General features: G+C 37.7%; 1 protein-coding gene across 2 annotated transcripts; it reads left to right on the top strand.

Annotated features, from left to right (window-relative positions):
• The first annotated feature begins 21 nt into the window (after positions 1 to 21).
• LOC131955432 (kinesin-like protein KIF6) lies at positions 22 to 27,838 on the top strand. 2 transcript variants are annotated; one of them, XM_059319542.1, is made up of 18 exons: positions 22 to 145; positions 1,480 to 1,832; positions 1,977 to 2,091; positions 2,467 to 2,617; positions 3,125 to 3,339; positions 18,497 to 18,706; positions 18,903 to 19,006; positions 19,124 to 19,241; positions 19,396 to 19,489; positions 20,065 to 20,188; positions 20,782 to 21,037; positions 22,237 to 22,361; positions 22,509 to 22,731; positions 23,060 to 23,192; positions 23,452 to 23,667; positions 24,253 to 25,608; positions 26,145 to 26,211; positions 26,446 to 27,838. In XM_059319542.1, exons 2-18 carry the CDS (start codon positions 1,595 to 1,597, stop codon positions 26,739 to 26,741), a joined length of 4,041 nt encoding a protein of 1,346 aa, XP_059175525.1. In that variant the 5' UTR covers positions 22 to 145; positions 1,480 to 1,594; the 3' UTR covers positions 26,742 to 27,838. The 2 variants fall into 2 exon arrangements, with proteins under 2 accessions (XP_059175525.1, XP_059175526.1); XM_059319543.1 differs by having other exon boundaries at positions 24,418 to 25,608.
• Positions 27,839 to 27,893: the final 55 nt, after the last annotated feature.

Below are 27,893 nucleotides of genomic sequence, written 5' to 3' on the forward strand. Positions count from 1 at the left end.
AACGTTGACTGCGATAATCTGTGAAGTACGTGTTGTATCACGGGAATGTTAGAAACAAGATGGCGCATGTAAACTACCCCTAATTCGAAAGACATGCAAGCTGGACTGTTTTGATCGTCATCAAATGATGATTGGAATTAAAGGGGTAAAGACACATAGATTCATAATTTTATTAACAAAAGCAAGATACAATTAAATTGCAAAAAGTGTTATTTATTTATAGAATTTTATTAAAAATTGAATGAAATGATGGGAGAATCTTTCAGTCGGCTAATGAAAAAAATGCTGTTGTGAATTATCTACCCTTTCTTAGAAAGAATCAGCAGAAAGAACGTTTCTCGCTGTTGAAGTTCTCAACAAAATAAAAATACACCTTCATCGTTAAAAAAACAAATCATGCCTGAACTTCACTAAAATTCAACTGCTAATTAATTTTTCGACTTGTTTAAATACTAAATAGGCCCCAATTAGTTTTACTTTACTTATAAATAAATCAGTCTAGACTTATTTGCTGACTTACTACTAGTGTACTAGACTAGTGACTAGACTTAACTAGACTACTACACACTACACTGTCTAGAAGAGTGAGTTTAGGGCTAGGGGCAGGGGACTCCAGACTAGATCTAGATCTAGAATCTAAATTTTAAAAAAAATCTTAATCTAGATCTAGATTCTAGAGAGCCAGTGAGAGAGGCTAATCAATAACAAAATAATTAGATTGCCTCCTAGGTAGGCCTAGATTAGATCTAATAATTAAATTATAAATTATATTATTAGTTTAGCCTTGGCCTTATGCCTTAGGCTACCAAACTATTTTATTTTTTAGATCTAGATCCTAGATCTAAGCCTTAAAAAATATAAAAATTAGGCCTAGAGCCTAGGCCTATACAATTCTATTAATTTAGCCTAGGCCCTAAGCGGGCCCTAAGCCTAATAATTTAAATTCTATAAGACAGTATACTATTATATTTATAAGGCCTAACTCCTAACTAGATCTAGATTATCTAGATCTAGTAGGCTAAATAAATAAATTAGACTTAATTAGAATCTTAAATCTAGATCTAGATTCGATCTAATTCTAAACTTCCACTCCCTAGTTTTCTAGATTAAGATCTCAATCTGGAGTCTAGAGTATTTTAGACTAGCTTTCTAGATTTTGAGCCAGCACCCATTATTCTTCCCTCAATGGGCCATTTATCTAGTTAGTTAATAATAATATTTCATATAGCCTAAATGATATAAAATGAGAAAGATTGACTAATATTTTGGATATTAACTTTATAACATTGACAAAATTATTTTTCATCTAATTGGGTAATTTAACATTTTCAAACTATGAGTTAAATATTTATCATACCACTATAGTCATATATTTAAAAAGGTTTTTGATAGCCCAATGTGTCTTTTGTTCTTTTTATTTTTTAAAACAGTTGATGTTAAGTATTTATTTCTATGTACAATTATTTTTGTCTTTTACAGTCCAAGCACTGAAGCAGGGCAGTGCTGTCTCATTGATGGGAAACAACAAGAAGAAAGCCAACAACAGAAATTCAGTGAGAGAAAAGCACTGCCCAGCAGTCATCTGTTATTTACAATGGCACAAATTAAAACTTATGCACGGCTGAAACCTTCCAAAAAAGCTTACCCTGGCTATGAAATTGGCAAAAATGTGCTGACAGTACATATCCCAGATAATAAAGATTTTCTTCTCCAAGGACCCCAGCAGCCCATTCGCAGCAACCTTAGCTATGACATAGTCTTTACCGATATCTTCAGGCCTGAAGTCACACAAGAGGCAGTCTTTGATGGTGTTGCCAAAGATATTATTCAAAGTAATTTTAGGCTATATTTTAGATATTATATATGTATTTAAATAAGCTTATCTGTTAATTTTATTTAACAACGATTGTGTTTTACATCTAAATGTGTTTTTTTTTATGAATGCTTTAGTTTTTCACAACTTGATTTATCTATAGATTTTTTAAATGGCTATAATGGAACAATTTTCGCTTACGGTCAAACTGGAACGGGCAAAACTTATACTGTAGAGGGTAACTCCTCTCGGTACAACACCAGAGGCCTAGCTACACGGTGAGTAGTGTCACACTAACCTGTTAGAATTGCTGAATGGATTTTGGAACAATTGAAACATTACTTATAATGGTAATATTAAAACATACTACTTCTGCCGTCTGAAATAGTAAGATAAAACTAGCATTGAAATACAATTCTATATTAACTCCTATAACTAAATTTATTATTACCAGATAAAGCAATACATACAGATTTATAACAGATATTTATTTTAATTCAAAATGAATTTTTGAGATGTTCAATATTACTTGTATGGCTGTTTTCTTGACTATTTTGTATTAAAATTCCCCATACAAAATCACAGTAATCGGGTTCTTTGTTAAAACATTTTTAATATCCTAAATTTATGAGCTTTCACTTTTTATTTTGCAGAGCCTTGAGCATGATATATCAACAACTAGAAAATCGAACAGATGAACATATATCAGTGTATTTATCCTATCTAGAAATATACCAAGAAGTTGCCTATGACTTGCTAAATCCAGCAGCAAGATCATCTTTACCTGTAGCACCATTTGCCAAGGTAGGCTAAATTAACATTACTTTCTTGATGAAGGGGATTGGTCATTAAAATCTTTGAAAGGGGAGTTAATCAGCTTAGTGTTTTAGACTGCCCATTTACCAGTGATGTTTCTTGGCATTGATTTACCTTATGTTTATACTTTATGTTTTTATTGAGTAGTGTTTCTTGTTCAGGCAATAATTCAAAAATATATTTATATTTTGTAAGCATTTTCGAGTTTATAATTTGTGCTGATGATTGCTGTTTATTCGTTTTATTTTTATAAACAATTTATGCAATAAAATTGAAATATTTTCTTGTTTATTAAAAAACTGTCTGCTATTAACAAAAACTCAGTAAGTCTTTTTAAGAAATAGTTTTTTTATTGTTTTTATTATCTACAATGGATCTATTTTTATGTGATAAATTTTTCATAATGTTTTCACTTTCTCATTTAACATAAAAATATTATAAATAAAGCTATTTCGCATGTTCTGTCCAAGATTAAGAAGTTTTAACTTTATTAAGGTTACAGTGGTTGAAGGGCCCAGAGGCTCATGTATTTTGAGAGGTCTCTCTCTGCATCTTGCCGCCAATGAGGAAATCGCACAAATGCTCTTATTGCAAGGACAAGCCAATCGTAAAGTGGCTGAAACACCGGTAAACCAACGGTCGTCAAGATCACATGCTGTGTTTACTGTGTACTTGCAAGTGAGGAAGCATGATTCGGAAGTTCTTGTTAAGTAAGTTCAGCATTCACTTGTTGCGTTCATTTTTTATTTTAAATTGTCATGTTTTTAAATTGAAAAGCTTTAACATTCTGCTTGCCAATTTATTTTAGCTAACATAATAGCAGATCACATTTCACATTAGTCAAAATGCTACTTCTTAGCTAAAACGTAATGTCTTTTTAAGAAATAAAATTCCCAGACCATAAATTTAAAATGTTAAAATTATGAAGCTGATATACTAAAATCTTATTCAATAAAATATTGTTAAAAATTGTTTCCTTTATTCTTCTTTGAGTTTGTTAAGTTTGTCAAATGTTTTTTAATTAGTCACTTGTTTGTTACATAGACCCATTACACTATTATGTTTTCACTTCACACCTTTTCATTTCTATAATGTATAAATTAAAAATCATTATACACTATATACACATAGTTCAAATATTCGTACACTCTGAAGAAAGCATTTTTGTTTTCTCTGACTCCTGATATGCTATCCTGAAATTGTACACATGGCAGTGTGTAAACCAACTTGATTGGTATAAGTTGACCTGATCTGCACTATGAAGGTTTTGGTAGGGATCACAGGAAATAACATCAATGGCATGAGTAAAGTATTGCAGGACTAACTAAAGGGTCATTAATTTAAACCACAAAAAACTTGAGACAACTTCTCAGTTTTATCCAAGAAAATAAAATTCTCTAAAATCTTACTTCCAATAGTTTTATTAACTTACACTGTAAATTTAGTACTAATTTTATAAATATAGAAACACTGACTTAATGTGTTTTTTAAATTAAAGCACTGTTGTTTAAAGCTTTCATTCTGTATTTTTGTTATAAGGTATAAGTATATTTAAATGTTAGATTTAATGTGTGGAAGTTAATGTTGGACCTGGAACCCACAATTCTTTTTTATATAAATATTCAGAACCAAACAGAAATCAGTAATCAAATAAATATTCAATAATATTTCATAGCTTTATATATGAAATGTTCCAGACATTTACATGGGAACACAAAAGATAAAAACAATTTTCTGTAATTATTTGTTCTTATTGAAAAAAAAATACCTAAATGATATTTACGTTATCCTGTTAATAATAGGCTATATTAAATGTTAACAAAGAGATAGAAATTGACTGTCTAAATACCCCACCCACACCACAAAAATGTTATATAGTTTACCTTATAAGCCTATCTCCTCCCCTTGCAAATATAGAATTCAAAAGGATATACTTTAACTTAATAACCCATTCTCTTTGTATAAAATTATAACTGATTATTATGTTTTGAAGGCCTAGATAATAATTTGACACACTATCATGAATTCAACATTTTATCATGAATAATTCATGCTAAATCAGAAAAATGCAATCATCACTTTGCTCTTAGTTCCTCAATGGGAATCAACTAAGCTACATGGAGTGATGTACTAATTATGGTACCACTTAAATACATTGTTAACACGTAAATACATTGCATGTATTCATACACGTATGTTATATAAATTATTGTCCATGTTGAAACAAATTCTTTACACATATCCTACGCACCATAATGTGATTTAAAGATCATGTATCAAGTGACGTTAGTCGACTGTTATATTTATTTCTTACTTTGTGGTAGGCCAGGCAATAAACCACTGTATTTATTTTACAGAAAATCCTTTCAAGCTATGCTACATAAAGCTAAATAGGCCCCCACAGCTTTATTTTACAGCAAGTTCTTTATCAATTTGTTAGGACTACCTACATATTCATTTAGCCAGTATTGTCGATTTATACGTATATCATGCCGAACACGTGAACTCCGTGTTTGGATCCTGTTAATGCACGATGTAGAATTATAGATAGCATCTCCTTAAGGGATTTAATCGACTGTTTCACTTGCGTATTGAGCAGGAGCTCTCGTGACGGTTGCTTGTAAAGTTGTATTCGTCCAGATCTAACAAAGGCAGCCATTCAGGTTCGATTATCATAACTGTAGGATTTGCTGTAATTATCAGCTTTGGTACGAGGATTTTGTATTTCAGTTTCCTATAATCAGAGTTCTTCTCCCCACCTCCACCCAATGATGTCATTAAATCTTGACGTGTGGGCTAGGGGGGGGGGGGGGGTCAGGTATTTCTGAATGTTTAGCCGGGCTTTCCTACTCTATATACCACTAAGGTAAACAATGTGTTCACACGGTTGAGACATGTAGGCTATATTTATACAGTGGTCCAGCAACGGTAGCGTCAAACGACGGGGGGCGGGTAGGGTGGACCACGCCGTATGGGATCCATGTAGGGCGTGACACCAAGGTGAACACAACAGTAAATGATTGATGTTAAATATATCATCCAGCACAGTGTGTCAACATCAAAGTGTGTTGGGGAAGACAAAAATAATGCTAATTTTAATCAAAGTGAACAGCTCTACACACCACTAAACATGGCATGACACCATTCACCAGAGGGGTGAGGTGGTAACACCCGGAGCCACCACACTGCATGACACCCGACGCCAATGTTTAGCAGTCACGCTACACCTTTATGAAACTCAAAAGATCAACTATTCCCACTAGCATTGGCTAAGTTTAACATTTCTTATAAAGCACTTTCATTATGCACTGCTAATGAACTTAATCATGGCATACTTTTGTGCGAGTTAGAAGTCAACTGTAACTCATAGGAACTGACTTGTTTCATTAGTTCCTCTGTTTTGAATGGTCTGGAATAGACAACTATTGCAAGTCAAGAAAACTTTATTTTTCTCCTGATGCTGAGGTCCGTGTGGTATCAACTTTATCCTTTGTAGCTGTACTGGCGAATATTGACCACGTGACGGCTGGCAGTCACTGCCCATAAGGCATCACCAAGTTTTACAGGCAACATTTGATTTGTCATCCCAGCCATCTCCTGACGTAGCAACTATGTATATAAGTATAATATCAAAATCGTAGATCCGTATTAACTTTTGAGCGATTTCCGATAGCCGGAAGTGGAGCTTTATCTACTTACAATTTTGCAAAAGTTTATAACTTGATTACTATTTCAGATAGATAAATGAAATTTCAATTGTAAGTAAAATATCTAATTCTCTGGCTTCTATAAATTTTTTATTAATTTCCGTTGACCGGAAGTAGTAATTTACGCTATTTCCGATTTCTCAAAAAACGCACGTGAATTTATAAAGTACTAATAATATCCCGCACTATTATACACATTTTGTTTTGCGTTCACTTGGTGTGCAATTCTTTTTACTTTCTCGTATATACGAAGTATAGAGAAAGTATTGTAATCGTGCACAAAAATCAATTGAAATTTTAACTATTTTCACCGTATTACACCTCAGTCCTTCATCACATCCGAAGTATAGAGGACTTATTTTAATCGGGCAAAAATTATCAATCCAGATTTATCAAAATTAAAAGGTTTTATGCGTATTCCAGTCTGAAAAACTGGGCTTTGCAATTCTGTCCGTATGTCTGTGTGTCTGTGTGTGTGTGTGTCCGTGTGTAAACACGATAACTTGAGTACCGTTACAGCTAGGTTGATGAAATTTCATATATAAGTATTTTATCAAAATCGTAGATCCGTATCAACTTTTGAGCGATTTCGGATAACCGGAAGTGGTACTTTTTCTACTTTGAATTTTTCAAAAGCCTATAACTTGAGTACTATTTCAGATAGATAAATGAAATTTGATATGTAAGTAAAAGATCTAATTCTCTACCTTCTGTCAAATTTTGAGAATTTTTCGTTGACCGGAAGTACTTATTTACGCTACTTCCGATTTCTCAAAAAACTAATGTAAATTTTAAAAGTACTAATAATATTGCGCACTATTATGCGCTTTTTTATTCGCGTTCACTTGGTGTGCAATTAATTTGTCTACGAGATTTTATTCTATTTTTAAAACTTTAAGTATTTAAAATGGATTAAAAATCATGTCTATAGCCCGAGTTCCCATCCCCTGTTATTTTATATAAGAATACTAGCCGTCCCGGCCAGGCCCTGCTCTGGCTTCTGTGAAAAACCTTTCCGTTAAAGACCATTACCTGTGTGTTTAGTAATCATCATAAACCCGGCATTGCCCACCCAAACCACAACCAACCAAAACAACAAAACGCAAACATAACGCTAACACAATTAGAAATACAAACGAAAACAAAAACCTAACAACAAACCCAACCACAACCACAAACACCAATACAAACACAAAGAAAAAACAAACGAAAACAAAAACCTAACAACAAACCCAACCACAAACACCAATACCAAAAAAAAAAACAACGAAAAAGCAAACGAAAACAAACCAAATCCAAACGCAAAACCAACCAAAAACACAAATACAAACCCAAACAAAAAAAAACACAAACAAAAACGAAAAAAGAAAGAACAAAAACGAACCAAATCAAAACGCAACCACTAACGCAAACCCACCTAAACACAAAGAAAACACTAACGCGAACATAAACGCCCGGGGCAGAATCGCCTGTTTTAGCTTAATAAACGACTATAGTACCCCAACTTATTCATAGTTTTTGCACTCACTTAAACGAACGCGCCTGTTTCAATTTAATGAACAATTATAATACTCCAAGCTTATCCGTAAAATACCTAAAACATTTGCACTTGATCAATCCCCGCTAATTATGTAATTATTTTTTTCCCAACACCAAAACAAAGTAATTAAAAAGTAAATGCTTTTCAACTAATGCAATGATTTCGTAAAGGGAAGTAATTGTGTTTTGCCTAATTTATCAAAGGGAAGTAAGCGCTATAGGACTAAAGAAAGACATAATTAGAATTTTTGTAAAAGATGATATTTTTTTTAAAACTTGTGTTTAATGAACATGCCGACAATTATTACTACAATTTGAAAAATGAAAATGATTTCCCAACACTTTTAATAGTAATTTTTTAACTCATAAATTTAGACAAACGCGCACGATAATTGATCTAACACTTAAATCCGTAGAAATGCCAACGACAAACATATGCGTTACAGAATTGAGCTTTATATATTAGATTCGAGAAAGTTTAGGGGAGATCACTCCCGGTTTTTTCCACGAGATTCCATTCCATTTTAAAACAAGACTTTCTCTATACTTCGTATATACGAGAAAGTAAAAATTTAAGTAATTAAACGTCATGTCTATATCCCAAGTTGCCATACCCTGTTGTTTTTTACAAGTATATTCGAGAAAGTTTAGGGGAGATAATTCCCGGTTTATTTACAATTCGCTAATCTTTCGACTGTTAAATACATTATCATATTAAGTATTGGCCGACCGAAATAAAGCCGAATTAAACCGTGTTTTCCACACAAAAAACGGAAGATCAACGATAGTCTTGAAACTTTAAACTGCTTCAATCACTTTTATTTCTACTCGAGCACAGTAAACGCGTTATTTAAAGTCCAGCTTTATGGCCTGTACCAAAGTGCCTAGGACGTATAAAGTCAGGGGACTGAAGGCTGCAAGCGTTAGAACAGGTCGTAACGTCACGTAGCGCTCTGTTCCTGCACGACAAGGTCGACACATGTCACATTAATGCAGCTCTTTTCTAAAGCAAACCTTTGCACCAACTCGCCATTTCTCACCATCTCATGCTAGTCTCTATTGGGACCGGCCATTGGCCAGGGCAGTTATGTCCTATGACTTGACGTTAGTTGTTATGTTACATGAAACGTCAAGACGAACTAGTTGTATTTTGTTTACCCTCGTATACTTTAGACCACATACCCAACCCCCACTCCTACATAACTACCCCCACTACAGTTTAACTGGTGCACACACAAGTCATACCAGTCACATTTGATTGGTTCGGTTTTGTGAGATTTTTGTTGAGAAAAATGCGTTGGTTACGAATTTCGCCAGAGAGTCAATTAACCGTTCTCATAATTATGCCAGCAAAAGTGCATCTGAAGTACTTGTACAGTTGAACTAATTAGTGTCTTGTTTATGTCACTAAAGCAGTGATGCTATGTATCTTGTTTGTGCCTCTAAAGGACTTATACTGGTGTCTTGGTTGTGTCACCAAAGTATTGTAGTGTTTCTTGGTTGTGCCACTATAGGACTTGAACTGTTTCGTTTCTTGGTTGTGCCACTATAGCACCTGTACTGTTTAGTCCTTGGTTGTGCCGCTTTAGCACTTGTACTGTTTCGTTTCTTGGTTGTGCCACTATAGCACCTGTACTGTTTCGTTTCTTGTTTGTGTCACAAGTTCTACTGTTTCGTTTCTTGGTTGTTCCACTATAGCACCTGTACTGTTTAGTCCTTGGTTGTGTCACTATAGCACTTGTACTGTTTCGTTTATTGGTTGTGCCACTATAGCACTTGTACTGTTTAGTCCTTGGTTGTGTCACTATAGCACCTGTACTGTATCGTTTCTTGGTTGTATCACAAGTTCTACTGTTTCGTTTCTTGGTTGTCTCACAAGTTCTACTGTTTCGTTTCTTGGTTGTCTCACAATTTCTACTGTTTCGTTTCTTAGTTGTGTCATTATAGCAATAATTGTACTATTTGGCTTTTTTAAAAATTCCGTCAGTAGAGTTGTGGCACAGTGCCTACTAAAATTTACGACCAAGTTATAATCTGGCACCGTCTTATTTTCCTGTCACGTATTTTTTTTCGGTATAATATGTACAAATAAAATCACGCTCCGCTCTTCTATATATCCGTAGCCTGAACTGTACATTACTATTTTAGCATAACATTTATTTCATTGCTATAATAGGTTAACTTCTGTTTAATGATTTTCTCCATAATTAACGGATTATCCCCCTTTTAACGCATTGTGCCGAGTTTTACGTCTGCACACAACGGCCCGCGCTCGTGTGGCGGGAATAAATTTCTGTCTGGGTGCCCGACTTAATCCCGGCTCATGGAATCGCACAACCAACATTTTCATGCTGCATTTGGCAGCGGGCTCATGGAGTCATCGACACGGGTTTCATGGAATATGTTTCTTTTGGTTTCACAAAACTTGTTAGTGATTGACCGAAGATTTCACCAAACTTATTAGTGATTGACCGAAGATTTTACCAAACTTATTAGTGATTGACCGAAGATTTTACCAAACTTATTAGTGATTGACCGAAGATTTTACCAAACTTATTAGTGATTGACCGAAGATTTCACCAAACTTATTAGTGATTGACAGAAGATTTCACCAAACCTGATAGTTATTGATACAAATAGATTTTTTTTTGTAACTTCGAGATCTACTTCACTACTACTTTAAGGGGAGCAACTGTGTTCACAGATTTAATCACGTGAGTGAGGTGTTCTTTAACTCTACATCGTAGTTTTTTTTTTCAACCAAGTAACTTTAGATTAACGTATTTTATAACTCTGTGTCACCCTGAGCATACAACCAGTGACAAAGCCCGGAATTCGTTATGGAATGAGGTTGCATATAGCCAACTTAACCCCTCCCCTAACTCGCCACTTGAAAAAAACTATTATCAATCACATCTTGCTAACAAATGCGTAACAGGCACACAAGAAAAGACCTAGACAATGGAGACATTCAGGATTGACAGCTAGGTTTTGTTGATTTTTTTTTATTCTTCTCAACTTAAAAACTTAATAATGACTATATATATAGTCTCTCGTAAATGGTTGTCATGACAACAACTAACATAAACCAGCTCGTGGCTGATTGAAGCATATGACATCTATCGCAACAGTTGTGGATTTGGAACCTATGTTTATTGTAAATTTATTTTACATATTTTATTTACTGTGCTCTTCCATCTCCCCCCCCCCCCCCCCCCAAACAAGCTTACCAATGCACATCACCTGTGTTGTGACATTCTACCCCATCATCACCTGTGTTGTGACATTCTACCCCATCATCACCTGTGTTGTGACATTCTACCCTAACATCACCTGTGACATTCTACCCCATCATCACCTGTGTTGTGACATTCTACCCCATCATCACCTGTGTTGTGACATTCTACCCCATCATCGCCTGTGACATTCTACCCCATCATCGCCTGTGACATTCTACCCCATCATCACCTGTGTTGTGACATTCTACCCCATCATCACCTGTGTTGTGACATTCTACCCCATCATCACCTGTGTTGTGACATTCTACCCTAACATCACCTGTGTTGTGACATTCTACCCCATCATCACCTGTGTTGTTATGTTCTACCCCATCATCGCCTGTGACATTCTACCCCATCATCGCCTGTGACATTCTACCTCATCATCAACTGTGTTGTGACATTCTACCCCATCATCACCTGTGTTGTGACATTCTACCCCATCATCACCTGTGACATTCTACCTCATCATCACCTGTGTTGTGACATTCTACCCCATCATCACCTGTGTTGTGACATTCTACCCTAACATCACCTGTGTTGTGACATTCTACCCCATCATCACCTGTGTTGTGACATTCTACCCCATCATCGCCTGTGACATTCTACCCCATCATCGCCTGTGACATTCTACCCCATCATCACCTGTGTTGTGACATTCTACCCCATCATCGCCTGTGACATTCTACCCCATCATCACCTGTGTTGTGACATTCTACCCCATCATCGCCTGTGACATTCTACCCCATCATCGCCTGTGACATTCTACCTCATCATCAACTGTGTTGTGACATTCTACCCCATCATCACCTGTGTTGTGACATTCTACCCTAACATCACCTGTGACATTCTACCTCATCATCACCTGTGTTGTGACATTCTACCCCATCATGGAATGAGGTTGCATATAGCCAACTTAAACCCTCCCCTAACTCGCCACTTGAAAAAAACTATTATCAATCACATCTTGCTAACAAATGCGTAACAGGCACACAAGAAAAGACCTAGACAATGGAGACATTCAGGATTGACAGCTAGGTTTTGTTGATTTTTTTTTATTCTTCTCAACTTAAAAACTTAATAATGACTATATATATAGTCTCTCGTAAATGGTTGTCATGACAACAACTAACATAAACCAGCTCGTGGCTGATTGAAGCATATGACATCTATCGCAACAGTTGTGGATTTGGAACCTATGTTTATTGTAAATTTATTTTACATATTTTATTTACTGTGCTCTTCCATCTCCCCCCCCCCCCCAAACAAGCTTACCAATGCACATCACCTGTGTTGTGACATTCTACCCCATCATCACCTGTGTTGTGACATTCTACCCCATCATCACCTGTGTTGTGACATTCTACCCTAACATCACCTGTGACATTCTACCCCATCATCACCTGTGTTGTGACATTCTACCCCATCATCACCTGTGTTGTGACATTCTACCCCATCATCGCCTGTGACATTCTACCCCATCATCGCCTGTGACATTCTACCCCATCATCACCTGTGTTGTGACATTCTACCCCATCATCACCTGTGTTGTGACATTCTACCCCATCATCACCTGTGTTGTGACATTCTACCCTAACATCACCTGTGTTGTGACATTCTACCCCATCATCACCTGTGTTGTTATGTTCTACCCCATCATCGCCTGTGACATTCTACCCCATCATCGCCTGTGACATTCTACCTCATCATCAACTGTGTTGTGACATTCTACCCCATCATCACCTGTGTTGTGACATTCTACCCCATCATCACCTGTGACATTCTACCTCATCATCACCTGTGTTGTGACATTCTACCCCATCATCACCTGTGTTGTGACATTCTACCCTAACATCACCTGTGTTGTGACATTCTACCCCATCATCACCTGTGTTGTGACATTCTACCCCATCATCGCCTGTGACATTCTACCCCATCATCGCCTGTGACATTCTACCCCATCATCACCTGTGTTGTGACATTCTACCCCATCATCGCCTGTGACATTCTACCCCATCATCACCTGTGTTGTGACATTCTACCCCATCATCGCCTGTGACATTCTACCCCATCATCGCCTGTGACATTCTACCTCATCATCAACTGTGTTGTGACATTCTACCCCATCATCACCTGTGTTGTGACATTCTACCCTAACATCACCTGTGACATTCTACCTCATCATCACCTGTGTTGTGACATTCTACCCCATCATCACCTGTGTTGTGACATTCTACCCCATCATCACCTGTGTTGTGACATTCTACCCCATCATCACCTGTGTTGTGACATTCTACCCCATCATCACCTGTGTTGTGACAATCTACCCCATCATCACCTGTGTTGTGACATTCTACCCCATCATCACCTGTGTTGTGACATTCTACCCCATCATCGCCTGTGACATTCTACCCCATCATCGCCTGTGACATTCTACCTCATCATCACCTGTGTTGTGACATTCTACCCCATCATCACCTGTGTTGTGACATTCTACCCCATCATCACCTGTGTTGTGACATTCTACCCTAACATCACCTGTGACATTCTACCCCATCATCACCTGTGTTGTGACATTCTACCCCATCATCACCTGTGTTGTGACATTCTACCCCATCATCGCCTGTGACATTCTACCCCATCATCGCCTGTGACATTCTACCTCATCATCAACTGTGTTGTGACATTCTACCCCATCATCACCTGTGTTGTGACATTCTACCCTAACATCACCTGTGACATTCTACCTCATCATCACCTGTGTTGTGACATTCTACCCCATCATCACCAGTGTTGTGACATTCTACCCTAACATCACCTGTGACATTCTACCTCATCATCACCTGTGTTGTGACATTCTACCCCATCATCACCTGTGTTGTGACATTCTACCCTATCATCACCTGTGACATTCTACCCCATCATCACCTGTGTTGTGACATTCTACCCCATCATCACCTGTGTTGTGACATTCTACCCCATCATCACCTGTGTTGTGACATTCTACCCCATCATCACCTGTGTTGTGACAATCTACCCCATCATCACCTGTGTTGTGACATTCTACCCCATCATCACCTGTGTTGTGACATTCTACACCATCATCACCTGTGACATTCTACCTCATCATCACCTGTGTTGTGACATTCTACCCCATCATCACCTGTGTTGTGACATTCTACCCCATCATCACCTGTGTTGTGACATTCTACCCCATCATCACCTGTGTTGTGACATTCTACCCCATCATCACCTGTGTTGTGACATTCTACCCTATCATCACCTGTGACATTCTACCTCATCATCACCTGTGTTGTGACATTCTACTCCATCATCACCTGTGTTGTGACATTCTACTCCATCATCACCTGTGACATTCTACCTCATCATCACCTGTGTTGTGACATTCTACCCCATCATCACCTTGTTGTGACATTCTACCTCATCATCACCTGTGTTGTGACAATCTACCCCATCATCACCTGTGTTGTGACATTCTACCCCATCATCACCTGTGTTGTGACATTCTACCCCATCATCACCTGTGTTGTGACATTCTACCCCATCATCACCTGTGTTGTGACATTCTACTCCATCATCACCTGTGTTGTGACATTCTACTCCATCATCACCTGTGTTGTGACATTCTACCCCATCATCACCTGTGTTGTGACATTCTACCTCATCATCACCTTTGTTGCATTCTACCCCATCATTACCTGTGTTGTGACATCCTTCCCCATTATCACTTGTGTTGTGACATTCTACCCCATCATCACCTGTGTTGTGACATTCTACCCCATCATCACCTGTGTTGTGACATTCTACCCTATCATCACCTGTGTTGTGACATTCTACCCCATCATCACCTGTGTTGTGACATTCTACCCCATCATCACCTGTGTTGTGACATTCTACCCCATCATCACCTGTGTTGTGACATTCTACCCTATCATCACCTGTGACATTCTACCTCATCATCACCTGTGTTGTGACATTCTACTCCATCATCACCTGTGTTGTGACATTCTACTCCATCATCACCTGTGACATTCTACCTCATCATCACCTGTGTTGTGACATTCTACCCCATCATCACCTTGTTGTGACATTCTACCTCATCATCACCTGTGTTGTGACAATCTACCCCATCATCACCTGTGTTGTGACATTCTACCCCATCATCACCTGTGTTGTGACATTCTACCCCATCATCACCTGTGTTGTGACATTCTACCCCATCATCACCTGTGTTGTGACATTCTACTCCATCATCACCTGTGTTGTGACATTCTACTCCATCATCACCTGTGTTGTGACATTCTACCCCATCATCACCTGTGTTGTGACATTCTACCTCATCATCACCTTTGTTGCATTCTACCCCATCATTACCTGTGTTGTGACATCCTACCCCATTATCACTTGTGTTGTGACATTCTACCCCATCATCACCTGTGTTGTGACATTCTACTCCATCATCACCTGTGTTGTGACATTCTACTCCATCATCACCTGTGTTGTGACATTCTACTCCATCATCACCTGTGACATTCTACCCCATCATCACCTGTGTTGTGACATTCTACCCCATCATCACCTGTGTTGTGACATTCTACCCCATCATCACCTGTGTTGTGACAATCTACCCCATCATCACCTGTGTTGTGACAATCTACCCCATCATCACCTGTGTTGTGACATTCTACCCCATCATCACCTGTGTTGTGACATTCTACTCCATCATCACCTGTGTTGTGACATTCTACCCCATCATCACCTGTGTTGTGACATTCTACCTCATCATCACCTGTGTTGTGACATTCTACCCCATCATCACCTGTGTTGTGACATTCTACCCCATCATTACCTTTGTTGCATTCTACCCCATCATCACCTGTGTTGTGACATTCTACCTCATCATCACCTGTGTTGTGACATTCTACCCCATCATCACCTTGTTGTGACATTCTACCCCATCATCACCTGTGACATTCTACCCCATCATCACCTGTGTTGTGACATTCTACCCCATCATCACCTGTGTTGTGACATTCTACCTCATCATCACCTGTGTTGTGACATTCTACCCCATCATCACCTTGTTGTGACATTCTACCCCATCATCACCTGTGACATTCTACCCCATCATCACCTTTGTTGCATTCTACCCCATCATCACCTTGTTGTGACATTCTACCGCATCATCACCTTTGTTGCATTCTACCCCATCATTACCTGTGTTGTGACATCCTACCCCATCATCACCTGTGTTGTGACATTCTACCCCATCATTACCTGTGACATTCTACCCCATCATCACCAGTGTTGTGACATTCTACCCCATCATCACCAGTGTTGTGACATTCTACCCCATCATCACCTGTGTTGTGACATTCTACCCCATCATCACCAGTGTTGTGACATTCTACCCCATCATCACCTGTGTTGTGACATTCTACCCCATCATCACCAGTGTTGTGACATTCTACTCCATCATCACCTGTGTTGTGACATTCTACCCCATCATCACCTGTGTTGTGACATTCTACCCCATCATCGCCTGTGTTGCATTCTACCCCATCATCACCTGTGTTGTGACATTCTACCCCATCATCACCTGTGTTGTGACATTCTACCCCATCATCACCTGTGACATTCTACCTCATCATCACCTGTGTTGTGACATTCTACCCCATCATCACCTGTGTTGTGACATTCTACCCCATCATCACCAGTGTTGTGACATTCTACCCCATCATCACCAGTGTTGTGACATTCTACCCCATCATCACCTGTGTTGTGACATTCTACCTCATCATCACCAGTGTTGTGACATTCTACCCCATCATCACCTGTGTTGTGACATTCTACCCCATCATCACCTGTGTTGTGACATTCTACCCCATCATCACCAGTGTTGTGACATTCTACTCCATCATCACCTGTGTTGTGACATTCTACCCCATCATCACCTGTGTTGTGACATTCTACCCCATCATCGCCTGTGTTGCATTCTACCCCATCATCACCTGTGTTGTGACATTCTACCCCATCATCACCTGTGTTGTGACATTCTACCCCATCATCACCTGTGTTGTGACATTCTACCCCATCATCACCTGTGTTGTGACATTCTACCCCATCATCACCTGTGTTGTGACATTCTACCCCATCATCACCTGTGTTGTGACATTCTACCCCATCATCACCTGTGTTGTGACATTCTACCCCATCATCACCTGTGTTGTGACATTCTACCCCATCATCGCCTGTGACATTCTACCCCATCATCACCTGTGTTGTGACATTCTACCCCATCATCACCTGTGTTGTGACATTCTACACCATCATCACCTGTGACATTCTACCCCATCATCACCTGTGTTGTGACATTCTACCCCATCATCACCTTTGTTGCATTCTACCCCATCATCACCTTGTTGTGACATTCTACCTCATCATCACCTTTGTTGCATTCTACCCCATCATTACCTGTGTTGTGACATCCTACCCCATCATCACCTGTGTTGTGACATTCTACCCCATCATTACCTGTGACATTCTACCCCATCATCACCAGTGTTGTGACATTCTACCCCATCATCACCTGTGTTGTGACATTCTACCCCATCATCACCAGTGTTGTGACATTCTACCCCATCATCACCAGTGTTGTGACATTCTACCCCATCATCACCTGTGTTGTGACATTCTACCCCATCATCACCTGTGTTGTGACATTCTACCCCATCATTACCTGTGTTGTGACATTCTACCCCATCATCACCTGTGTTGTGACATTCTACCCCATCATCACCAGTGTTGTGACATTCTACCCCATCATCACCTGTGTTGTGACATTCTACCCCATCATCACCTGTGTTGTGACATTCTACCCCATCATCACCAGTGTTGTGACATTCTACCCCATCATCACCAGTGTTGTGACATTCTACCCCATCATCACCTGTGTTGTGACATTCTACCCCATCATCACCTGTGTTGTGACATTCTACCCCATCATTACCTGTGTTGTGACATTCTACCCCATCATCACCTGTGTTGTGACAATCTACCCCATCATCACCTGTGACATTCTACCCCATCATCACCTGTGTTGTGACAATCTACCCCATCATCACCTGTGACAATCTACCCCATCATCACCTGTGACATTCTACCCCATCATCACCTGTTACATTCTATCCCATTATCACCTGTGAAATTCTACCCTATCATCACCTGTGTTGTGACATTCTACCCCATCATCACCTGTGTTGTGACATTCTACCCTATCATCACCTGTAATGTGACAGTGTACACCCATTTGACACTTTCAGTTCCAAACTACATTTGGTGGATCTAGCTGGCTCAGAACGTGTATCAAAGACTGGAGTGGATGGGCAACAGCTCACCGAAGCTAAATCAATCAACTTATCCCTTCATCATTTAGAAACAGTCATCATTGCTCTACAGTCAGCCCCCATGTCAAGCAGTCACTCTGCAAGTGAAAAGAGTAAGGGTGAAAACCCTGCATTGGCTAGTAGAAGGTAAGTTAAGATCTAGTCTTTTTTATAAACCTAAAGATATTTTTCAGTATTTTTCATTATTATGACCCCTCTTTGACTCACCCCATGGTATTTATTTGTGGTCCTTTTAGTGGCTATAATGCTTGAATTTTGCGTTACTTCAGCAATAATTTTGAGCTAGACTGTATGTTTGATATCTCCACCCTTCTCCTTGCAGTAACACATCGTTCACATCAGGACCGTCATGTGATGGCAGTCGTCCTTTTAAGTTTGTACCCTACAGGAACTCTTTACTAACCATGGTCTTAAAAGATTCATTAGGTGAGAAATTTAACCATTCTTTTTTCAGCATTTAATATTATTATCTGAAAAACAAGAAAAAAGTTTAACTTTGAATATTTTAAAACATTTAACAAGACAATTTTTAAATTTATGCAGGAGGCAACTGCTTAACAGCAATGATAGCCACTATCTCCTTAGAGCCAGAAAATCTAGGTGAATCCATCTCTACTTGTCGCTTTGCACAAAGAGTGGCACGCATAGCAAATAATGCCAGGTAAGTTTTTCTTTGTTATCTCTGACAATTTTATTATCTGGCTTTAGACATTAACAAACTTTAATTTCTATATCTTCACAATATAACTGAGTTGATTTAACTAAAACAGTTTTTATGACAGTATATTAACTGAATGCCATTTGTCTATTCTCAGAAGAAATGAAGAAGTAGATGATAAAACACTTATTAGGAGATTGAAGCAGAAAGTTGCCTACTTAGAGAACCAAGTTGCACTTTTGAGATCCAAGGTAAAAGTCTTGTGCTGTTTGCTAGCTAGATTTATGACATCAACTACTTACTACCACTAACAGAATGGAAAACAATTGTGATATTATTTAGAGAAGCACTAGGCACACAGCACTAATGCTTGTAACATGTTTTCTTCTTGTCCACCAATAATTTTATAAGATAGGTCTTTTCATCAATAATTACATTAGATTTTACTGAAGTAAAGACTCCTCTTTAGACCTAGCAATCCATTGGGCAGATGAAGTAGAATTCATATGTTTCTTTACTTCTGCGTTTGAAGGGAAGGTGTGATCAGCACTTTGCCTAGCCGCCTTTACTTTCCCTAACATGAGTTAAGTACCGATCAGAGCTGGGTGGACTTAGGGATGTTCCATTGACTTGAACCCGGATTCGAACTTGAGACCTTCAGGTTAGCAGCCTAGCGCTCTACAGCCTAGGCCACCAATAATTTCAATAATTTTATAAGATCTGACTCTGCCCACCATTAATGTTATAAGATCTGTTTTGCCCAATGTCACTAGATATTGTATAATATAATCCTTGCTACTAATATGTAGTATTCTAACACCACCAGGGAAGAAATGAGCAAGTGACTGAAGACAATATATTGGATGAGCTGACTGAAGAGGATAGGATGGTCTGTGCTAAGATTATGGAGGGATTTTTGCAAGGGGTCATTACTGATCCAGTTGATGCTGGTAGGTTCAATAATAGTAGCCTTTTAATGATACAATTCTTAATTAAAACTGAATATCTTCACTGATTTATTGAGGTAGAATTAATTTTAAAAACTTCACAAGGTTCCAGTAAAGATAAGATAGGTACATGGCTAACATTACACATTGTGATTAATCTCCTGTCCATCTTTAAACCACTAAAACTCAAAAGAGCTTGTATAAATCTGATCTTTATTCTCATAGCTCTCACTGGAGCATATGGTTTACCTTCCCTCTCACTGGAGCATATGGTTTACCTTCCTGTCCTGCATGAGCTGCCAGAGGTCATTTCAGGTCCTGCCTGTGGCCAGCACCTCTTGCTCCATCTCTCTCCTATCCTCTGATATTTTTGTCAGACACTAATTCTTGTGTGTCGGAGTAGAAACTTTCTTGCTGCTTTCTTCAATGCTCTTGAAACATTTCATTTTCCTATATTAATACAGGTGTGGGAAAAGTTTAGTATGAATAATTTTAAAAGTTTCTTATTTAAAGACATTACATCTTTTGACTACTTCATGCCTTCCTCACAAAAAGTATTACAATTTTTTAATTGTTTGTTTCTACCATCACTACAGGCATATGTGATCAGTGCCGTTTTCGTGAGTGCCTTCACCTACTTAAGCACCAGTGTCTACAAAAAGGCTCCGTAGCAAGGCCACCGAAAGCAATACCACCAGAACCTCAGCAGGACCTTGAGACAACACCTGACCACAGTGATATCACACAGCCCAACAACCCACATAGAGATAGCGGTGACCATGTCATGAACACCACCTCACAAGGGACATCCCCGATAACTAATACTGGTTTGTCGATAGCGGAATCTAAATGGTAAGAAATGTTTAGTCCCTTAGACAGTTGCATGGTCACTATAATCTTGTCACTTGTTAGTTCAAGTATTTATTTTTTTTCTTGTAAAACTGACACAAATATAATTTTGAAAATTAATTTTAAAAATGTTAAGTCAAATCATCTAAAATAGTGTATCAAAATATAAGGCAGTGAGGGGAGTCAAATCATCTAAAATAGTGTATCAAAATATAAGGAGGATCTCATTTAAAAAACCACATAAGGAAATCACCACAAAAAAATAGTCTACTACTTAACATGTTTATAATGATAAAACTGCTTACATAGCATGTGTATTGTAGTACATTTTACGCAAGAATCAAAATAGGTATATTATGAAACACTTTTATTTCATCACAAAATTAGGGATTTGCCTTAGTTATAATTATTAGAATTTTAGAACTATTTAAATTTAAAATTATTTAGGGTAGTTAGTACAAGATCAAGGAAAGTTTTCCCTGGTACTGTAAGCACTATGAACTCCACAGAGAGTGTCTTCAGATACTTTTACAGTTCAGATAAAAAATGGAGTCCACTTAGATGCCCCAGACACACGCAATGTCCGTTGAGAAAAAAGATTATTGTAACTGTTCACATAGCCTAATAGGGACTTGTATACAACCATTACCTTATATTATGTATATTTTTATAAAAACCACATGTGAACAAACCACCTTTAAACAAACCACCTGTAGACAAACATCTGTGGGCAATTCCTGGCTGTGATATATCTAATTGAAAAAACCTGAACAGTTTTTTTGTAGAAAAGGATTTTAAAAATATGTTTCTATTTGTACCCACTGACACCAAACTGAAACAGACATATGTTACAAAATTTTACATATGCACATTTTTTCTGTGTGTGTACATTTTTCTGTTGCACATTTTTCTCTGTGTGCATTTTGCCTGCACATTTTCTGGATACAGAGGAAGTTGCGTTATCCCTAGGGAACTACAAATACAGCTGTGGACACTAATGTATGCGACATGCTGGTGCTATATGCTCTTAGCTGCTCTCTGCACAGGCCATTCCCGTTGTGAAAAATGTTATTGTAAATGATGACATAGCTTAATATAGACTTTGATGCAGTTTTTTTGCAACCATCATCTTCAGCTAGAAATATTAACTATTAAAAACTATTACAGTAGAATGATTGCATTTTTTTAAATATTTGTTTTAGCCCTCAAACCAGGAAAGGTTTATCTGTAGACAATGAATCATCATCAGAAGTAACCCTCCATTCATCTCACGATGTTTACAACAACTCTGCATATTTAGACCAAGCAGAAGGGGGGTTACCACCAGGTCAGTTACCATTAGTCATATTGGTTGGTGATAAATTATACCATCAGTAAACCAATTAGATAGTAGTATTTGTGTATGTTGCAAAGTTGTAAACATATCTTTTACTTTTTGTTTAATATTTTTTATTCTTTTTTTTTTAACCATTAGCTGAAGCAGTTAAAAAAACTAAGAAAACAATTGAAGAGCTAATGGATTCCATAAAAAAAGAAGACAAATTGACATCATCATATAACAAAAAACAAGAGTTTGAGTCAAAAAAACTGAGCAGGAAACTCTCCAAGCTTGACCAGCCAGGACACCCTGATGGCACAGAGCTAGTGAAAAATGAAAACATCCTTCAAGAGCTAATTGCTACTGAAAATAGTTTAAGGTAGGAGTCTTGTGGTTTCAGGTATATTCATACTGGTTCAAACTTTTGAATTTGTCTAGCAAACATTTAAAGTAGATTTAACAGTATAAGAGTCACTTAACAATAAGGAAGTTTTGAATTAGTTAGATTTAAAAAGATAGGATTTTAAAAGGAAGGGTTGAAATAGTGAGATTTAAAAGGAAGCGTTGAAATAGTGAGATTTAAAAGGAAGTGTTGAAATAGTGAGATTTAAAATGATAAGATTCAAAAAGGAAGTTTTGAAATAGTGAGATTGAAAAGGAAGTATTGGGCTAGTGAGATTTTAAAAAGTTTTTTTTATTATTCCAAGCCTGAAGCTACAGGCAACAGAGGAACAGCTCCGAGACCGACACGCGTTCATTGGACAACTCAAGCATATGCAAGCTGATCCAGATTTAATTACCAAAGAACAATTAGTAGAAAAACATTTACTCCGAAGAAAGGTAAGTGGTCTTGTTTTGTTTTACACTGACACATTTCCTCCAGTCCATGTAGGCTTTAAAAAACTGGTAGGCTCTATTTTACTGGAGGGTTTTTGTGGGGTTTTTTTTTTTCATGCTAAGGAGAGATTGTCTAAACCCCGTCACCATGGCTACTCACAGGCTTTCTCTGAAGTTTTGGTTTACATAGATGTATACCAGCCTTTAGAAAAACCTTAAAATATTTTGGTGTTTGAAAACTTGCAACTTTGTTTTGTCTTAGGCCAAAATTCAAGACAAGCTGAACAGTATCCTAATGAACAAATCCAGGTTTGAGCAGAACCTACCCCAGCAGTTTGATTCCAGTCTGACCAGCAGCCACGTGTCGTCCAAGATGTCACTGGATGAGATCAGTGGCCAGCACAAGCAAGGGAAAGGTGTCTTAAACACAAGAGAGGTCTTTGATTTGCTTAGAGCAGAGGAGGAAAAACAGCAGAAAGTAGGATCAGTACCCAGTCTTGAGCTTTTATTTGGTAGTTTAGAGAACATGAGATAAGTTTTTGTGGGTTTTCTAGAGACTATCAGATACACTTAAAGTGAGACTTGCTAGAGAATATCAGATGCACCCTACCAAATGATACCATCTAAGTGGTTAATACCAAACCTGAGAATTAAAAAATTTGCTAATTTTACAAAACACTGTATTTGCTTCACATTGTAGCACTCATTTTTTTTTAATATAGATAGTACATACCTTTTATGGTTCCTAGAAAAATGTGCAAACCCAAAACTGAGCAAACAGAAAAATTAACAAGCACAAACGAGTTTTGCTAATTAAGTTTATCACATTTCGAGGAAAAGTTTTTTTATTATGCTACAAAGTATATGTGGTCATTATTTGTCAATGTCTATAAATGTCCAATTTAAGGAAAGAAATATGCCTTCCGCACATTTTTATGCGCAGTTTTCCCATTATGAATCTTTCCGGTCACCACCTATTATATACAAACCTTAGTCACTGGGTGTCACTTAACCTAAAGACACCTCTGATCATTGGTCTCTAAAAATAGCTTATATTTCTCAGGATTCAAAGAAGGCAGAAAAATCTAAGCACCTTGCTATGAAGGAAGCAGCAACTATTGAAAAACTTCGAGAATTGAAACAAATTCTTAGAATTTCCCAGCAACAAAAAGATCCACATTTTGAAGATCAGTCATATGCTGAAATGCCCTCTCAATTCTACCCCCAGGAGTTTCAAAGTTTGGAAAACTTAAAGCCCCAGAGATATGATTCCCAGCTTCACTACAACACATGCCCCTACCAGAACAGCCTGACAGGGGAGGCTCAACCCCCCGCTGATAGAAATGGCTCGCAGTCAAGGGAAATAGCCTATCCCCATGAAGTCCACTCAGCAGACGACCAAGTCAAGCGTCTGCAAGAGTACCTAGACCAAGTCCTCAATGGTGCTTACATTGACAAATTTTATGAGTCTCGTCATGGTCATGGGAGTATGCGCAGCCCCAAAGCAGCACTTGAGCCAAGAGAGAATTTTGGTGCCTGTAGCCCTCGGCTGCATGCCGGTCTGGATCCCCTGGCTAACAATGTTGCGCTGTTAAATGAAGGTATCATGCCCACAGAAGTGCGCTCCTTGCATGATCCCCGCCACAGCCACAAGTTTGCATTAGATGACAGACCCTGTGAGTCCAGTTCTCTAGTTACACCAGAAAAAAACAACATAGAAAGTCTTTACAAAAACAGCAACAACAATGCAAACAACAAGCCTAAGCATTATATGGATGGCAGCTCAACCGTACTTTTTTCTAGCCCACCTTCAAAGATCTTAAAATCTTCAGAACCAGCAGATTTTCCTTTAACCCTTTCTGATTTACAAGCATCGGCCAATCCTAGCCAAGATACCAACATGTTTCACAATAAAATATTCAGTAAAAAGCAAGAAGAGAATGAAACACTGATCCATGCAACAGAAAGTTTAGAATATGATGATAGTTATTTTAATGATATGAACTCTTTTACTGAACAGGAGCCCATCATTGATTCTTTAGAGGAAACTGTTTCAGAGTTGGGGTTAAAATTTGGAAGCTCTTCAAGACATCTCAGGAAGGAATTTGTTCTTACACCTAGTCAATACATTAATTCAATGGGCACCTCAGAAAAGTTTGATGCTAGAAAAATGGGCCTGACCTCAGGAACCTTTGAGTCAACCCTCTCCAACATGCTGAAAGAAAGCTCCGAGCTTGATGGTTCCAGGTTAATATTTGAAACAGATCCGTATGAGAAGTTTGCACGAGTAACTAAACTTACAGAAACAAATGTACCAAGTTCTAATAAACCCTCATCACCATCCCTGTCAGAAGACTCTGAGAAAAGAAACTCTGGGGATGTTAAGAAAAAAAGATTCCAATCTAGTCCAGATCACAAGGTAATTACCTTACTGTACTCACAGTTCTCTGGTTTGTTCCATCTTTTATTTAACTCACATGGCTACGGTGTAAGTTACCGTAGCCCATTTCTAATGGAACAAATTCTTTCATCAAACTTCACAGAGAAATTTATTTTGGATGGCATTTTAAGTCTAATTAGAACTTAGTCTACTCATTAAAAATACATTGAAAGCTTAGTATATTCACTAACAAAGTGGGAGATCACTAGGTTGTATTCTGCTTACCTCTCATGTAATGAGTTGTATTCTGCTGACCACTAATGTACTGAGCTGTATTCTGCTTACCTTTCATATACAGAGTTGTATTCTGCTTACCACTCATGTACTGAGTTGTTCTTCTTCTTCTTAATTTTTAGTGTTGGGAAGGATCGAGCCTTATCTGCCAGAGGGTTTGAACTCGAGACTTTTTTCGAATTTATCAACCATGAGCTTTTGCAGACTGAGTTGTATTCTGCTTACCTCTCATGTACGGAGTTGTATTCTGCTTACCTTGATGTTTACCTTTTGTTTGGCAGGGATACCCGAGTGTTACCACCCACTCTATGAGACAGCTTCCCTCACAGAATAAAGCCCTTCATATAGGTAGGTAATCAGGCAACCAGCTGTCATATCAAAGCTGTTTCTGCTACTGTGACTTTCCCTAATTCTGATCCTATCGGCAGTATTAGCATAGCATTTTTATAGGTAATGTTAAAGTTGGTTAGCAAATTGTTTTTTAAATGTAAGTTAAAGAGCTAAATTAACAGCTTTCTCTTGGTTTGTTTTAGTTCTACAATATCCATTGTTGTAATTGAAAAGTTGCATTGTTTATGTCAGGTAAAAAAAATAAAAAAGCAAATGAAACTAGTGTGGACACATTTGAATCCAAGCTTGCCTTGTTCAAAAACTCAACTCATGTTTATGATGATGATGATGATGATGTCAATGAAGACACATTTTTTGGTCTTCAACCTGAAAAAACAAAACTAACTGCAATGTCTACAGAAGAAGGGGAGAGAACCTTTATGTCCACGGTTGCTGCCGAAAAAGCCAGGATAGAAAAGATCAGAAAAGCCAGGTGGGCTGCAGAGGTCATTCAGCGTCATTGGCGTAAATTTAGAGTCAGGGAGTAGTCCAAGAAATTAAAAAGCCAAAAAGTGAAATTATAATATAAGTAAATAAATTTTGTTCAAACAAAAATGTAATATATTTTAACTACATTTTGATATGTTTTTTACGCAATATATTTTGTTTCTTTTCATCCCTGATTCATTCCATTTCAACCAGAAAATATTATAGTTCTATTTTAACAGAAATTGTTTTATTTATAGCCTAAGCACCATAGAATCAGATTCTCAATTATATTTTCCTTGAATTGTTTATCTAAGTGACTGTTTAGAGTTTTTGGATTCTGTGCAGATATAATAAAGCTTAACTTCTGATCTATGCATTTAAATACAGAACATTTGTATCCCTATAGTTAGTTTTTTTCTAAAATCATGTCCCACTCGTTGATTCTTGCAGTGTATTCATGTTTTAAAGTAACCCCAGCATTCCCAGAATAAAAGTCTTCTGATGCCACCTCTGTGTTCCTCATGTGTGTGAGTAGTAAAGACAATGACTCACCCACACAATGGCCCTGGCCACCTTTTGATTCCCCATCATTTTAAGTCCTCAGTACATTCCTTGTCAGGCAACCACATCTTCTGTCTTTAAAGTTGTATTTCTCAGTTTGTACAGATTTGTCTAATGCACTAAACATTTAGTCCTCTACATTTAACATTTAGTCCTATTCATTAAACATTTTGAATGCTAGAACACAGATTTTGTCCACTGCACAAAATAGCTTATCTCTAATAAACAAGTTTTTTTGGATAGTTAAATATTAATCTGTGCCTTTTCATGTAGGTCTATACAGCGAACATGTTTAGTGCAAGAAAGTGTGTTGTAAAACTAGAAAGTATGATGTCATTAAAGTAGCATGTAAAATGTTGTGCCATCATTAGACAGTTCTTGTTGATTCTCATCTCATTACTTGTGTACATTCAATCAAAATGAAACAAAATATATTGTCCATTTAAAACATTTTTATTTTCATCAATTGAATGATTATAAAAGTTCAATAAATGCAACATATCAACTTGTTCATCAAGAAACAAACTCTTGTGTTGGAACTCATTCATTTACGACTAGAGCATTTAGTACATAAAACAACAAATTTAACATCACATCAATTTGTGCTTTGTTTTACAACGAAGAAATCATTGTGTTTTAAATGTGAACAT

The sequence above is a fragment of the Physella acuta genome, unplaced genomic scaffold, assembly GCF_028476545.2.
Source record: "Physella acuta isolate Inbredline_101_S28 unplaced genomic scaffold, ASM2847654v3 ptg001066l, whole genome shotgun sequence".
In the NCBI taxonomy this organism is placed as follows: Eukaryota; Metazoa; Mollusca; class Gastropoda; family Physidae; genus Physella; species Physella acuta.

Coding starts and splice junctions, on each gene's coding strand:
- LOC131955432 (XM_059319542.1), top strand. CDS start 1,595: ATGGCACAAATTAAAACTTATGCACGGCTGAAACCTTCCAAAAAAGCT. Junction 23,193..23,451: donor AACATTTACTCCGAAGAAAG/GTAAGTGGTCTT, acceptor GTTTTGTCTTAG/GCCAAAATTCAAGACAAGCT. Junction 23,668..24,252: donor AGGAGGAAAAACAGCAGAAA/GTAGGATCAGTA, acceptor TATATTTCTCAG/GATTCAAAGAAGGCAGAAAA.